General features: G+C 43.5%; 1 protein-coding gene across 1 annotated transcript in view; it reads left to right on the top strand.

The window, feature by feature from the left end:
* Positions 1-17,781, top strand: part of T265_01849 (hypothetical protein) — a gene marked incomplete at both ends in the record, with an annotated part of 87,214 nt that overhangs the window by 65,812 nt on the left and 3,621 nt on the right. The window contains one exon of the mRNA XM_009165959.1: positions 5,873-5,909. Within this exon, the coding sequence (XP_009164223.1) occupies positions 5,873-5,909 (37 nt within the window). The remainder of the gene's footprint in view (positions 1-5,872; positions 5,910-17,781) is intronic.

Raw genomic sequence — 17,781 nt, forward strand, 5'->3', positions numbered from 1 at the left:
CACTTTACTTTGTGCATGACAGAAAATGCAGCATAACCAGAAAGCCGACGTTATTGATCGCTTTGTCAGACTGCTTCCACCATATTCTTTGTGGCTCTGCTCTACACCTCTAACTATGTGCCGCTCCATCAGTCGATTACACTTTCTGGCTTTTCTATGCCTGGTGAAATGTTCTCCTTGACCCTAAACCATCTACCTACCTGTATGGGGTTTTGGCGCTAATGAGCAAGATGACATTTCAAATTGCGTGTCAGATATCACTGCACGGAAGACGCCAGCTTCTGTGTAAAGCGAGTGATGTTCCGTGGCTGAATCCCCTCGATTTTCTCGGTTTATTGTTGGTTTTCCCTATACCATTCTGTTGATATAAACTAGTGGTGTGTATAGGCAAGGTAAAAATAGAAATTTTCACACCACATTTGATAGCCGTGCGTCAAACAACTGACTACGGTGTCTCCAATTTATCTGAGTGCCTCCGTGGAAAGTTGTTATATTTGCATAGAAATCTATCAACATACCGGAATGGGCCTCTTCAAACGTAACGATGTGAGTCAACTGTCATATCTGTCTTGATTGAGCACGCCACTCGCGAAATACATTCCTTTGCAAACTAATTCGTTTTCAACGGGAGACCCAGCTGAATCCCAACTAGTCTGTGGTATTTGAGCGGGATTCAGTTGACTCTTCTGTTAACACCGATGTAATTTGCAGGCGAGTGTATCTCGCCACTTGCGTGTAATTCGGTTTGGTTAGTCGAAGTTAACTCGGTGACTATATCTATGCGGTGAGCTTCAAGAAGGACGGAACCGTTGGTGAGCTGGCGAACAATCTCCAGTAACCTTGTGAATAGTGTGTTTTGATTATTGTTCATTCAAGACCATATTTGTTGTTCCTCTTTGCTATATTTAGGACTACATGTCTATTGGTGCAGTGGATGTTCAGTAAACTCTTTGCATTCTTTTCTAACGAAAATTAACATTATGAATAGTGACGGGTGAATGAGTACAGTAAATACCCCCTAGAAAACAATGCGATGGTGCCATTACGCCTCGTTTAGGTTTTGTGAAACCTATGAGTGTACCGGATATGTGAGTGTTAATGATTAACCTTACTGTGGCGTCATTCCTTGCCTACCGGAAGACGAAGAATGCTGCTTCAGAAGAGATGAACCATAATTTGTAAAAAGAATTACACAATGGTTCTTTGTCCAATAATTCGTCTCAGTAGGATTACGTCCCCTTACTGGACTACCTTGTTCCCGTTCCGTACTGGCCTCAGAAATACCAAATTTTACGAAGGCATCGGAAGTGCTAACCCGGCTACTCTCATTTTTCATCGCAGATCAAGTAGCACAAAGATTTAGCATGACATTTTCTGTTTAGCTATGACGGACAGAACCATTCGAATTTGACGGGTAACTGTATTGGCCATGCACTCCCGCTACTGACTAGAAATCTTAACAGCTGAACTTACCGCGTAAGACAGTGCCCCTTGACCTGTGCGCGTTGCACAGAGGCATGAGATGTGCTCCTGAGCGTAAGCCTAACAGTTGTTGACCAAGAGGCTAAACTTGAATAACCTAGAACACTTCAAATTATTGACTAGTTGAGTCATTCATTGACAGCCCAGATGTGGCTGCAGGTTCAACGATAATGATATAAAACTTTAAGTGACCACATCACGTGTTCCTCTCCCTGAAAGATAAAAACACTTTACCAAAACTGTTCAGGGATATTGCCCAGTCAATATGGATAACTGGGAAAATGGCTACAGTATCTCAGTATCACAGGACTCCTCGGCTGTTGTTTTATGAGGGAACATAATTATAGTACATACGTCACAGACGGTTGGTTGTCCTTGTAGGTACTACTTGATTTGAGAATGTAAGATTACCGCTACTAGCCGCCGACCACATTGATGAAGAATATTCCGCAAAAGGGTGCCACTTTAACTGGGTCCCAGGGACGATACCTACCGAGAGTTGGTCGAACACAGCCAAGAAGGTAATACCGATGTCAATTGAACGCAGAGCTTTCCGTCCAGTTGCCGAACTCGACGAACGGTAGTATCCATGGCAAATGACCCCCACCGAGACAGATCAGAACTACCTGTCCCTCATGTAATGGTGGTGTTCGAATAATACAGCCTCTAAATATGTTTCCCCAGTTCATTTGTCTATCCACCTAAATACTGAACATTGTTTTTGTCAGCTGAAGGTATGACTTATAGTTGTAACCACATAATAGATATTGTGAGCCATCTGCAAAACCCTGCACCTGTTTTATAAGCTTCTATCTAGAACTTCGAGTCCCCGTCATCAAACTACCACAATACTCAAATATCTCCGGTCCAAGCGTAAAACGCGCAAAGCAATATAACATGCCGGAAAACTGTAAGGGTAAATGGAAAACTCCGATCAGTCAGTTATGTGGTCACTGTCATGGTAACAGCTATAGCCTGCGTCAAAACATTGGAAGAGTTGACGAGCCTTGATCGGTATGACTTCGGCCAGCGCCAACAAGTTAGGCCTCAGGTTTCAGTTGGCCTACGGCTCTACAGCAGCTGACGACCGTCGGTCTGAGTTCTGAAACGTCACTTGAATAATCCGATCCGCCTAACATTCAGATGCACCTCGACCTCTCCTCCCATTGAATGTGTAACGGCGGTTGATTGGAACGTATAGAAACCTGAGTTTTCTTGTTCAGCAAATCAAGGTTGCCAGCACTTTGAAAAGATTGAATGCTGTGCATTCAAACAAAAGCTATTTTCACTAGTAGAGTGAACCAATATGTGGTGATAAGAATCCCTTCATACGGTGCCAAACGGTACTCACTGAGGCCGAAGGCGTATTGATTGTTCGTAATGCACCATTCATAAGGTTGCTGAAAATCCGTCGACAGCCCACGGGGATCATCAGTCTCCGAGTTTCCGTCAACCTTATGTTCTACTTGTATCGATTGTTCTTTGTAGGGGTTCATTCTAGTTGTATTCTGCTAAACTGTGTGGGTCCATGTTTGGTTGAGCTGAATACGTTTTGTCGTATGATGCAGCTTGCAAAACCAGAATGGTGGTGTGTTGGGTTTAGTTTTGGTGGACCATAAACGCTACTCCATCAAGTTCACGGTCTCAACTAAGCCTAGTTTATTGCGATGCAATTAATTCGTTACTCAACTATGGGCGGTATGATTGAGTGCACGTGAAACTCGTTCTCTCACTTGAGCTATTAGTTAACCTGAATCGATGTCAGTAGTTAGCAGAAGTTGAACATCACCATCACAAACAGTTAGTCGCGGGGACCGCGAATGGTGCACCCGGCTGTCACTTTGACTCGTTACCGAGATTCGATTTCACAAATTCTGATTTCCGATACACAGCACATATCCATTTCAATCCAGTGTGTGAAATAGAGCAGTCTGTTGTCTTGCTTGAATCAGAGTGCGGGAATTAAGAGCGGCTGGATGAACCGGGTGTTGAGGTTTGATTAATTTTAAGATGCTCAAGGTTGTCAGAAGAGAAGATCAAATAATCCGAATTACTCTAAGTGTAGTAGCCGTTGGTCAAGTGACTGTTGATCTGTTCACCAAGAATCGTTATTGGTTTGTCAGTGTTTCAGCACCATTCGAGCAGATATCGTCAGGGCGCGCACTGACGGTGACTAGTTAATCGAAACTTGAGTTGCACATGACGCGAAAAACGACTGTGCCTGAAAAAAAGTAAGTTTACATCAAGGGCTTAGAGATTCTTCTCCAAACCCGGGAGGCAGTCAAAACAGAGAGCAGGGTGCTCCACCTCCTGCTCCTAGCAGTGAGGAAACCGGTCGCGTTCCCACCGTTTTTCAAGGCCATCGTACGTCATCACTCCGAATACTGTGTACAGATTTGATCTTTATCTCTCTGAAAGAATGCTACCTTTTTGACATTTCCCGTCAGACACTGCTGTCATGCGGTCAGGCTTTTCGGCCAAAAGCTTTGCTGGAGGACCCCACTTGTTCTTCAGTATAGATGTCGGCGCTCTGATGGCATCCCCATCTAAGTGCCAACATAACTTCCACAACCAAAAGTACCATCGTGCCACATCTGCGCGTGAGTGATGTCGTTATTCGGGCCGCCTTACTTCCTGCATAGATTTTGCTGTGGGATAATCAAAGACGACTGCTGCTGGCGCCCCCTCCTTGCCTTTTCACTCGCCCTTTCTCTTCACTCCCCCAGCCTACTAAGAACGCGCCCTTTTTGGCTCATTTATTGGAACTGACGACCACATTCGTCTTGTATCGGCCAAAACATATGCCGGTCAGTCGGAGCTGATAACCTTGAGCATCTTAAAATTAATCAAACCTCAACACCCGGTTCATCCAGCCGCTCTTAATTCCCGCACTCTGATTCAAGCAAGACAACAGACTGCTCTATTTCACACACTGGATTGAAATGGATATGTGCTGTGTATCGGAAATCAGAATTTAAGATTCAAGTGCAATCGTTGGGATAGCTGTCCATCACATCCTATTTGCTTCTGGCTGCGAACTTATGGTGATCAAGATACCGTTTCGACGGTCTATGTAGGGATCTGCACCGCTCTGATTCACCGAGAGGGAGGATCCTTGCTTGACTTGACAACTGTTGATAGTCGCCTCTGACCACATTGCCTTTAGTTATCGATGGCATGAAGCAGTAAGTGACTGCTGATCATTCTTGAATACGTGTAGGTTCCGACCATGGACTCGTCCCGAGTCTCCCTCTTCGCGTTATGAGGTCCAGACAACTAGCTTAGAAACTGAAAAACAATCAGATCCCAAAGTCAAACGAATAGATCAGAACCGCCTTCTGAACTCCTTTCCCCCGTCGGATGTCAATTCACAACGGAACGAGATCACTACATGCTTGCACAACGCAGGCAGTTTCACCGGTGACACTGTGGTGCCAGCCCCTCTCACGCACTGGATATCAAACTGAACAGTGGAGCTGTTTGAATCTCGAAGAAACGTTCCCGCGGGTCTACAGCATGATTCAACCAATACATTATCACACATGAAGTGAAACTCACCCGACCCTGAAGCCTGGTGGATAAGAAAGGCTAAGGATACGGAAAGGACTAACAATGCCGATCATGCCCGAATATTATTTTGGTTTATCTGTATAACTGGTCTGCGAAAAATGCCTGTGAGTGAAACCATCAAACTGTAGTGACCATCCTCGATAAGAAAAGCTACTTCTATCTCCAAGTCGAGCACTTTGAAAAACAATTTTATTGTCCATCTGGTGTCACTCACTCGGTATGCTGTTCCCAGTACTCTGAAAAAACCGTACGGCTTAACGTTAGCCCTACAAAGGGCCCTCTTCTATCTACCCACCAATTTCAGAATGCTTTTGCTATCTGTGTGCATTTCAGGCTTAGTGTAGAAGAACTAAACTCATTGCTTGCACTCGTTCCTACCGTCTACGGATTTACTTGGGGGTATTGCAGGTACTTGGACTTTAATTTCAACTGGACACTAATTACAGTACCTACATTATCACATTATCCTTTAATTAGAAAGGACCCCATAATTTTAGCGTAGCAGTAGCTGTCCAGTCAGCTTCGCTTTGAGTACAACCTGGGAAGATGTGGCGTGCATCTGGTCCAAAATCCAGTTGTGCAGAACTTGTTATTGGGGTGTAAATTGTCCTTGTCGGTTAACCGGGTGGAGTGTGCAACTCTGTGGTCTGGAAATCAGCGCAGCAAATCTGTCAACTTTCCAGATTGTTGCACTGGAATTACTGCAACTAGTGCAGATTGACAAACCTTCAATTTTGGCGTCTCTTTGTGGCCTTGTGGTACGTAAGCTTTCGCGTCACACTGCTATGAGGTTTTCCACATATTCTTTTCTCATTTTCAGCCTGCTTTATGCGAAAGTTCATACTGAAAAGTCCACGGTTAGAATGCGTTGTCTTTAATCTGTACCCTACCAGAACACAGACATTCAACCAAAATCTTCAGAAACTTACCTTCTCATTTCGGCTTCACCTCATCGACAACTGTATTGAACCAACACGTAGCCTCAATACCAGCGTAACGGCGCTTCACATAGAGAATCATTGTCTGGACCCGGTTGCCCCGTGTCAGATTGGACCGGTTCATTTCGGGTGATCGGCATTGTCCCAAGCGTCTCTCTCATCATCAGTGTCCTAGTCTAGATACGGTCATACACATTCAAATGGGTGGACCGGACATTTTATGAAAAATTTGAGGTTGCACTGATTAAAATGGAGGGACAAGAATGTACCAAGGAGATAATCGATAATATTCCTTAGATTTACCATGCGACGCCCGGAGCTTCAGTATGTGCGAAATTGCGACCGTCTGAAGTTTGGTTTGGTTGGCATATCGAAATTATCTTGTACGCTTTCGAAGCACCGTCACACAACTTAAAACGAGACATTCATATGGAGCACTAACCAGCATCGCATCACGGTGACTGCTCGTGGTGTTTTGTAACAGGTGATACTGTGTACGTGTGGAAAGTCCGCCTGAGAATCATTATGATCCTCAATGACAGCAGAACGCTCATAGTCACCTCTGATGCCCCGTCACCGTAAAACCATAATTCATTTGAAAGCCTTATTGTGACCATGTTGGGACCAAGTGCTGGCCTACCACAATCACTCTGAGGTACCTACAACTTCAGGTACTCACTCAGATAATCTGGGTAGGAAATGACAACATGAACCCAATTAACTCCATTGTCTGGTAAAGTCCCCAAACATGCACAGGGGGCCAGGTCTCACAGTCATACAACAAAATGGCCACCAATGTAGCCCGATACACGCGTCCCTTGAGATTCAGGTATATACCGGTTGCAGCAGTAGGTGCCTCAAATCGGCAAACTTCACCCAAACTGAAAAGATTCACGCATTCTTCTCATCCGTCACATTACATTCTGAACGTATACAACTCCCAAAATCTCCATATTCTTCAGTGCTCCTCCTTGGACTGTAACTGACATGTTCAGTGAATGCTTTTCAAGAAATATGACCTTACGTTTGTGGAGGCAGAGCGCATGCCAAAGGATATAATGACTTCAATCACCTAATCCAAAAACACCGGTTCTTTATTGTCCTCTTCGAAGGCGAGAATGATGTCACCTGAATATTCCAGATCGGCAAGGTTTTCTTCAGTAGCTTTCTGGACACACAAGTCCTAGCGTTCGTCCAATCACATCGTCGACCACGAAGTTAAATAGGAATGGAGTATTAGCCCTTTCAGGTGCCATTTTCTTTATACAAAAGCTTCGGGATGGACCCGCGTATACTCCCACGCGCCCGCAAGTCTGAGGCTACAAAGAGCTTGAGAACTGCGCCTACCTGATGAGCCCCGAGAAGGGCAAAACCGGTAGTGAACTTTCGAAGAGTTTCCGACAACCTTATGATTAGCAACTTACGTATATACAAAGAACTTATTATGTCCACAAACTTTGGGGGCATTCTAAGCCTGTTAGGGCAAACAGACCGATCAACCGATCCAGGGATACTAAAGTTGAAGGCCATTTAAACATACAGCGTTTTTCTGCAACCTGACGGAAGCTGAGTTGAATCTTGCTTGTTCGGACATTTCCTGCTACTGAATATGTGATATGTGATATGTGAATATGTGAATATGTTATATGTGAGCAAACAATGAACAAGTGACCGTTTATTTGGTACCAAACAATGATTCTGCTAGGCTTGGTTGAGGCATTAGAAGATGCGTTTGCAGAAAACTACAAACCACCAATGAATTTTAGTTTGATTGGTACTAGGAAACGGATAATCGACTATGACCTGTGTTGAGTTGGAATATGTTATCGGATTTGCCCGCCACATTGAACTACGCCTGTGCTTCCCTCGCATGTTATGCGATGTCATAAATGGTTGGTCCTGAATGGCCTGAGCAAACAGCTGAGCAGCCATTATCCGGTATAGGTCCGAGGGAATAAGACAAGGATGAGTAGGTGGGGGGCAGTCACCAGAACGCCTAACTGATAGCCATTAATGATTGTATAGGGACAACGAAAAGGTCGAACCACGCAATTTACGTGGAGGATAGACTAGTGGTCCACACAACTCATGTGATGCAGCCAAGCCAGTCACCAGTTTGTTCAGCATAACTCTGGCTAGGGAAAGTCACTTCCAGAGCCCCTGTAAGAATATCCCCCACGAATGTCGGATGCGTCAAAGTGAGTCAATCGCATGGGTCATTTACATAAAATACCAATATAACATACTAAAACCCTGAAATCCCTTCAACATTCCATTAACCGTTTCGACCTTCTTGGGTCCCATAGGATGGGCGTAGTTCTGAAGCTTCCATCAACCGTAACATCGAATTGACGGGATACACCAATTTACAAACACCGGTAGTGTCAAAGGAAGGCTCAACCGAAGCTCTCGTTAATGGTATTCTTCAGCTGGATGTGCTGACCACTTCATGTTTCAATTCCGGCAGCCTACTACCGGTTTCGCCCTTCTTGGGTTCCATCAAATAGGTGTAGCTCCAGAGGTTCCACCAATCTCATTTCTTGTCAGGACAATATACTGCAATATCTCGAACATCGCGGTAACTAAAACATGAGGTGGTATTTCTGCAGCAAGTCTAACTAAAGAATATCATAAACAAGAGTCAGCTGAAATCGTATTTACTCTTATCACACTTACAAGGGTTGTGTTCTGGTGAGTTTTAGGAGGCAAAACTGCTTAAACGAAAGTTACTGGGTCAACCGCAGTTGACAAACTGGCTGGATAGCTTACAAATGTAGTGACTCTGTAGTTATTTCGCGCGCTACATGAAATTAGGTAGATGTCGGGTGAAAGAGCAGTGTTTCATCAAAAGAGCAGACGGGCAAAGTTGTTCAGGACGAGCATTAGAATTGGTTCCCGAAGACAACCCGTGTGATGAATTGCTTCAAGGGTCCCAAAGTGACTCAGTCATTTGCAGTTCTTTAGGTGAATGCAATATAGGAGCAGTTATTTCACATACATTTAACAGGACTGCCTGTGGCCACTTTGACCCAATGTTTTCCCTGTGCTATCAGTTGATTTCAGAGTTTTCACAACTTATCTAGTGGCATTCGTATGCGAATAAAGCAGGGAAACTTCAAAGGTGAGAGTCAAAGAAATAATCGATAAAACGAGTTCAGAACCTGAAGCGGGGGTATCTTCCTCTACTGGATACCACAAATACATGTGATGGTAACGCATAAGAATTTATCCAAAAATAGAGACCATTTAACCATACACTGGTATGAAACAATAGAGGTGCGGTTGTGCAAAAGTTCATCGGGATGAGGGAATCTGCGTTACAAACGAGACGTACATATTTGCTTTGGGGGGAGGGGGAGGATTACGTGATTGATTTTATTAACCAGTTCTCTGTTAATCACACCATACTTGTTGAAAACAGCTTTTGGTCAAAGAGACTGTTTGCGGTGCGTACTGTAATCGGACTACTGAATCGGAATGCAAATAACATCTGTTTCCTCCTGCATTTTCCACGAAGTTATTCAAACGTAGACAAACTTCATCAGATTAAATAGGTGGCCGACTAACCTGTGAACGATGTCCCGTTTTTGAGCTGAAGTATGCGTGAGCGCAACTGCTATTCGGTGTTAGCAATCATATACGGCAACTTCCAGAAACCCGCTAGAAATAAGCCAACTGGCCGACGATTTATCTTTCGTCTGCTTTGAACTACAAACAACACACGGTTCTGGACGAAAAATGAACATTCATGATCTTCATTCTCAATCGGTGCACATCAGAGTTTACTCGTTTGAACGATACTCATTCGCATGTAGTAAGAACAAGGAATTATGTCGGCTTCAGCACTGCGCATAGGGTTGGTGGAATAGAATGTTTGTTGCAGAAGAATTGGGATAGTCTGACTGCCGCAACCATTGTTAGGACACTTTCGAACGCAGACAGACTTGAAACACTGCGCAGTTTCCCTAATTTTGAATGGCAGTTATAGCACTAGTGGCAAGATATCACCTGTTTGATAGCCACCAAAGTAATTACATGATAATCAGGACCACCTAGTTTACCGAGGAATGTGAACTCGCAGGCGGCAGTGCGCGAACAACTAACTCATTGCTACTGCCTATGAATACCGCGCATCTATACTGGGTGATAAAGAAATTCCTTGCCGAAACGGTTTCTCTCCAGTCCTTGAACGTAATGTTTTAGACAGATGGAAAACGAGGAACACGCCTTAGGAAGTTGGGTGTAAATATTCCGAAGATGACAAACTTTTTTCAGTTTACAACATTCGTCCCAGCCAGGTTACACCTTGAGCTAGCTGCGTTATCCTTCTGCTAGGATGCGGGCGACCCTTAAATTTTACCACTATTGAAGCGATTCGGTCCAGAGTAGTGGACCGAATATTTCAGCCATTTCAGACAGATGGCGATTTCAGGCGTCTTTCTTGAACGACCACCGGTGCGTGCCTACTCGGTACGGTCTAAATCAATGGACCAGACGGTTTTGATAATCACGTGGTGGTTCATGTGACATCGTTAAGCGCACCTGTCTACTGATTGTAAGACTGACTATAAGACTATAAGACAACAAAACCTACGAACATAAAGTATGGTAACGGTTTCATACTTGGTTGAGTTCAAAACTGGTGATCTTCTTAAACAGTGTAGGGGGAAACTTTAGCCTTCGAAAAAGCCTGTTTTTTCGTACTTCTCAACTGTCTATAGTAAACGAGATTGTCGACACAAACGAAATCGATAGCGTATGCTAGTTAGGCGTGAAACTGCCACGTGGTTCCGGAGAGCCGAACTCAGCAAGCTCGTTTGTCGGTTGCACTCCAGTAGACAGTGTGAGCCTATCGATTACAATCTGTCGGATGAATCAGTAAACGAAAGCCAATAGGGAGTAGTCACTAGAAGAACGGGCAAACGCATCAGTCGAGTAGTGCGGGTTATCCGGGGCAGAATTCAAACTCCAGATGCATGGCCTCAAACGGTCAGACATAAGCACTTGTCCGCTTATAAAATGTGCGGTACTTTTTCTCGAGTCCGGCCATCTGACGTCAAGGTACTGGTGATCCTTTGAATATCATCGCCTATCCATTGGGTGCATGGAGATGAGTGCATTTGTGCAATATTTCAACTGCCAGGAAAACTGTTATATATAAGGTATATGGCCAAAATTTTGGCAAAGATCCAGTGTTTGTAACGACACCTCAAACGACTGGACGCAAGTGGTGTACTATGATCGAGTCTGTCCTAGGTTACTCCCTATGGTTAACTTCATTGGCTTCATTGACCTTTATTCTTTTGAGGATAAACACGGTTGAGAAAGGACTGATTCAAAAACACTGAAAAATGTTTTACCCGAACCGGCTGTTTCATTCATCCCAAAAAATAGACGTTATGGCTTTTCGCCCATCCTTCTTTTTATTCCTCTGCATATTAAGTTGCTGCATTTCGCTAGTTGCCAACTGAATGAACACTATAGATTTACATCTCTTAAACCAAACTACTGGGAACCGCATAAGCGAACAGAATATACTGCACCATGCGGTATAGATGGATATTTGCTGTAGTCACCGACTACCAAACCGGGAGTTAGATCAATTCATTATCTGGTTTCGTCGAGTCTTCGTCGGCTTTTTCATAAAGTCGAATAAAACAGTCGCATCACATCTCACCCGCTGCGACACAGATTCTTTTGAAGGTAGCTCAGTGGTTAATGCCCAGACTTACTGACCGAAAGGTCCGTGGTCCAAACCCAACATCTGTATCTCAACAGGGCCTGTCCAGGCTTTGTCTACCTGACCGTATCTCAGCCCTCGACTCCCTTCGGGTGGCACGGCAGCTATGCACCGATAGGGCATTACAGTTGAAAGATTAGCTTACCCTTTAGATGACGGCAACCTTGAAGACTCTATACAGCTTACCTCAAACGTACTGGGCAGAAGGGACTACCAGACACTGAAACATTTTTATTCAGGCGAAACCATTCCCCTTAGTTATGTGAGACATAACTAGAAGTTGTCACATTAACTTGAATTCTCCGTATTACCACAGTAATTCAACCCTTTACGACTTCCTCCAGATTTTATGCATCCACAAAAGGTCCTCCAATTATCACTCAGCTCTGAAAGTCCAGAGCTGTAAAAGTGGCATTCGCTCCACTTGTGTATTCTCAGTTCGGATGTCAGTCCATCGACATTTTTATCTTGTTCTGATCCAAAGGAAACTGAAGTTAAAAGCATGTGGTGATTAGCGCATCCCAAATAACCCCATAGTCTCCAACCTCCACACGGTCCGATATTTATGATTTTTTTGGATTCCGCTGCATGGACAACACAGCCGTAGCACGCGTGCACAGCAAGTTTCTCTCTGACTGTCGTTAGTGGTCCAAATGCCATATTGAGCTCATTGCGGTCTATTTGGCTGTCAAATGCTTTCTCCTCCTGAAAGGTGGATCTTTTGCCATCCGCACAAACCTCTCGTTTCTTACGTCTGCCCTCTTAACTAAGTGGAATAATCAAATACTTTGTAAGTACTCTAACCTGCACACGAATCGGGTGCAAATTCCAGCTGAATCTCATGTTTACGGCGATCTCCTCTTCGGGGACCTACCTGATGAACCCCAAATAGTCACAGAGTTAGTCGTTGGCTGTCGGAGAGTTTTCAGCAGCTTCATGAGTAGTCTGTCAAGTCCTGTAACCTACGTTTATCAAACATTCGATTTATTCTTGGTTTTACTTGCATTTTTGCAGATGTGCTGTCCACCTATCATACCCCACATCATTCTTTTTTTGACTTCTCCATCTTTGATGTAGCACAGCCTAGTATGGTTGGAATCCCCCGATTGCCTTCCAATACCTCATTGAGATTTTGTGCGCTCCTGCCTCTCCATGAAAATTTGATAGTCCTTGTGAAAATTTTACTACATATTCGCTATTCTTCGTAACCACTGGTAAGTCCCTGAGTAATTTGTTCCTTCCCTCATCCCAGCAAGAATAAAATTAACCCCTGGTTGACTTTACGATCCAACATGAATGGGGAAATCCGTTCGTTGTCAAAACACTGTATTATCTTTCAGCGAAGTAAAGTTCATAAGAATATCGCCATTTATCCTGGACATTTTCGCTTCTTTTTGTCGCTTACATCCGTTCAGTATCTTTTTATTTCTTAAACTGTGTTGAACATTTTATTGTGGTGATGTCCCTGTGGAAACGGCTGAAAGTGTTATGGAGTTCTAGGTATCATTTTTCTGAACTGGAATCTCTAAATGTGGTGTCAGTTTACTTCCAACCTCTTCAATCAACTTCTCCATCCGTTTAGGAGTGACTATTACACAGTTCCTGTACACTGGCCTGCTTCAGTGACCCCGTCAAAAGCTTCTATCGCTTTATGAAAGTCGCTGTCATAATGTCGACCTTCCGCGAGTACTGGTCGCAGATATTCTATCGCAGAAAACTTTACCGGACGATGTGGACCGCTCATCCGTGGAGCTCGTTTTACGTTCCAGTCCCATTTTATCAGAGGATTTACACCACATGAACCCAATCCTACATCATTTGCGCTGTTTGAAGAAGAGTATGCTTAATGGGGTACGCTTGAAACCACCTGATTCACATTAGACCATCTTTCCCGTCCAAGTACACCAAAACCTCCAATATGACTCGTCATACTGGTTTGTATTGAAAACGTTTTTAGACTTTTTCGTCCCCCTATGACGAAGTTATCAGTCGTGCTAAATTTTTCTCGCAGCTCATTACCACCATCTTAGGATTTGACGTTTGAAGCTCACACACGCTCAGGAACTTCATGTAACGCATGAAGATTCTGTCCATCTCCAGCCTGTTAACTACATCCACAACCGTACCTACCTCAGGTTTCCAACAGGTCTACGTCAATGTACGCAACAAAAGACAAATTAGGCTTTGCAATGTGGCTGGGTCCGGTGACTGCACCACGCGCTGTGCGCGTGAATAGTAGGCTGAACTCGTGTGATTCGCTGACGGTCTGTTCGTCACACTGTGCCATTTTTAACCAGTGCTTTGTCATGCACTTTTGCTTCACGTACTAACCTCAATTCACACACTTTCGATTCACATCATCATCTGAGTTCTCTCTTGTCTGGTGGGCTGGTCTAAACAAGTACAACAAACACTACTACTACATCGTGTACATTAGTGGTTACAACACAATTTATCGGTCTGTTTGATCACAGCTTTTTCTGCCGTAACTTTCAGTCCCGGCTTCTCTTGTTTTCCCAGAATTAGCGTGAAGGGGTGCTTGCATACTGAGTATATTTAACCCAGAATCTCATCATATGCCTATCGAGCAGCGATGAGGAAGGTGACAAATGCACTCATTTACGAAGCAAGTTGGTTTCCCAGATGAATCACTCGTCTATGATGTTCTTCTTCAATTGAATTTGCTGCATCAGTCCGCCTCATGCTTCAGTTGGTACGATATTCGAGATATCCCAGTACATTGCATAAACGGAACACGCCACTCACAAGGTTTCTAGAAACTTCGACGGCCCGCGACTGGTTCCGCACTTCTTGGTACGCGAATAAGTGCATCAGGTAGGACATAAGATTGACGGAAGCTCGCGTACTACGCATTCCTAGTGGGCCCCAAGCAGGACAAAACCGGTCATGGGTTGTCGAAGGGTTTTTAGCAACCTTATGAGTAATGTAATACGTAAATATAGTGGGGAAAGTGATTCCATTTTGAACCAGCCAGTTTTGCGTTACAGCTTCGAAAATGCTAGGTATCATCCTGAAGTCATTTTGGAACCTGTTCCGAAGTGATTTGTCCGTCTTTGGTGAGTGAAATTTTTTCATCCATCACAGTGTAATGGAATGCTGCTGAAACTTCCACGAAGCTGTATGAGGACAGAGCAAAGATCCAGCAAATGTTTAGTGCAGTAGGAGATCTCGCCTTTGGACATTTTGTGAGGAATTGCTCTGAGATAGAAAATTCGTATAGTATCCCAGCTATTGACTTGTTCTAGCCTTATAGGGATCATGAGTCTGAATGGGTTTGATAGTTAGACGTACAGCACAGATGATGATGATTGATGATGACGATGATGATGACGATGATAATGATGATGATGATGATGATGATGATGATGATGATGATGATGATGATGATGATGATGATGATGATGATGATGATGATGATGATGATGATCTACTGTAGCGGGTGATGAACATTAACCATAGGTCAACACTGGTTAGTCACGTTGTCCCAACCGAAGCTGAGAACATCTCGAAGTATCGGATCGTTTAGTCTGTCGATGGCATCACAGTTTTGTGTCCTTTACTCCAGCTTTAATGGCCTAGGGCCTTAGAATATCATGTTACCAGAACTGAAATGTTCAACGGAGATTTCGTCCTGTAAGTGAAGCTAGTTTACGTAGAAACGCTGAAAAGCACTGTGCTTCTGGGCTTTTCAGCATAAACTGGCTCCACTCACAGCAGGAAATCTCCTTTAAAAATCTCAAACCTCCTTACACTACAAGCAAATGAAATGTTCTTGTCCCTCAAAGTTGAAATGCCGTTTGGTTGGAAAGACCACACAGGACAGTACTGGAGAGATACAATGTTTTGAAGGGTAACCAATGAAAGGGTTATCTTATCGCCGGGATATATTGGAGTCACAAGATTTTTCAGCTACCGTTTTCGGAGAGTATGTACATAAATAATGTGCGTCCAGATCGCCATTGCAGACCACACATGAATTGAATCACACAATGTTGGTGCTAGTCACGTTTGGCTGTTCAGGTCCAAGAAACTTAGAAGAGTTTTCTATCGTAGTGACGAATAACCAGAATGCATATGTTGTGCCTACAGTCTCCTCAACTACATTTCATGGAGTAGGACTGTGGTGAAGTAAGAATTTCCCCCCAAAGTTGTTGATGCACACGGAAGTATATTCAAAACTGGTCATGGCAATACACTTCAATATGATGTAAGGCTAACTCGAAGGCTCTGCCTCAGAGGCTCACTGCCTACCGCCGGCTGAAAAAACCTTTTTTAATTGTGGAGATGTTGAAACGACGGTTGTAGTAATTTGATGCCATTGTAAAACAATGTGCACATGTTAAGTAAATTTGAGAGCAGCCTTGAAAACATCAATAAACACGAAGAGGTTGTTTTTAATCCAATTAAGGCTGCAAGGTTTTGTTCTACTTGAACATTCGGTTGTATAAGCTAATAAATCAAGTCGAGACCTGATAATCAAGTAATTCCGATTCTGCAGTAAATGTGGGTCGATTACCCTAGTAGAACAAATCTGCACAAGTATCAAGCTGTCGATAATTTCACCCCTTTATAAATTCCAACTGAGGAGTTCGTCCAAGCCACCCATCGTTCGGAATAAGAACACCATTGACTTTCATCTGTTCGTTTTTGTGAGCTGGATTTCAACACATGGAGTGGGGAGTTTGTAGTGAAAAACAAACAAACATGCACGATCTCTCACGTGCATGTGACTCATGCAACCGAGACAGGTGTTCGTAAGTCATGCTTTCCTCAGTGAAATCTGCACCAGCTGCATTAGATCACAACCTCGGTTTCTAAATGGATGAACTCAATAATTAAGCCGAAATCTAAGTCATGCTTTCCTCAGTGAAATCTGCATCAGCTGCATTAGATCACAACCTCGGTTTCATCACATGTGAGGTAAGTATCCTTTTTGGTAAATTTTTCATCAGCAAAAGAATAGACACTGATTTTTCAAGGCCAAAGTTTCCGGATGACCTGTTTGAAAACCCAAGCAACCTTATGACAGAGGGGATTACAAATTTGTTCTATCACCGCCAATTCTAGTCATGTTAGTGACTTCATGGTATTATTTATTTGGCATGTTGATCATCCAGACAGATTAGAAATGGCCCAGCTCCTTGTGATAATTAGTAAACACTATTTTCTCAAATGGATTCCAAGTTGTCGAAGCACACAAGTTGTCGAACTGCACAGTACCATGTGAAGTCTGGTTTGCACCAGGAAACCTAGCCTTGTGTGCTCAGCCTAAGCAGACATTCATCGAGTCATGTCTGCATGACAAGATAGAAGACTGGGAAAAGGAACACAAAAGAAAATTGGGTTAAAAGACTGCTACCAGATGTCGGGTTTTTGCAGTCGGAAGTTCAGTGAAGTCACGAGGTGAATTGGACTAATTGAACTTTAATGCATGGAAGAACTGATATGCATGCTCTTGTAGGTATTCACTGTCCGATTGCTGAAGAGAGATCTGGGTGGAAAGATTGAGACAAGTCAATGAATATATTTGAAAAGAAATTGTGGACATGAGGAAAAGAAGGTATTTAAAAAGCAACATGTAAGTGTGGAAATGGAAATAAGACTTATTCGAGAACAAAATTTCAGGCACTACAGGAACCAAACTTACACGCGGAATTGTGTGGATGGTGTAATTTACCTTTAAATAGAGTTTGCGGGCTCTTATCTTCCATAGAGGTACCAGTAATTTGGCATCTTTGGAAAAGCCGTTTGAACTTGAACAGTCCTAACTAAGATGAAAGATAAACTTAATCGTAGATATTTGAAGCAGTTAGCATTGATCTCCGTATTGGTGGCTAATTCTACCAACAAAACTCACTCAGGAGTACGTTATATCGTTGGTCAATGAATGAACAAACAAGCTGGAAGGATTACCCTCCCAATTGATAGTCCCAATCGGTCGAACAACATTTGACGCTGAACACGAGAGCTCGTCCCTAAGTTGACAGCCAACCGCATTAATTTGATGAGACAAACAATGGCAGAATGAAG

The sequence above is a fragment of the Opisthorchis viverrini genome (genome assembly GCF_000715545.1).
Source record: "Opisthorchis viverrini unplaced genomic scaffold opera_v5_20, whole genome shotgun sequence".
Classification (NCBI taxonomy): domain Eukaryota; kingdom Metazoa; phylum Platyhelminthes; class Trematoda; order Opisthorchiida; family Opisthorchiidae; genus Opisthorchis; species Opisthorchis viverrini.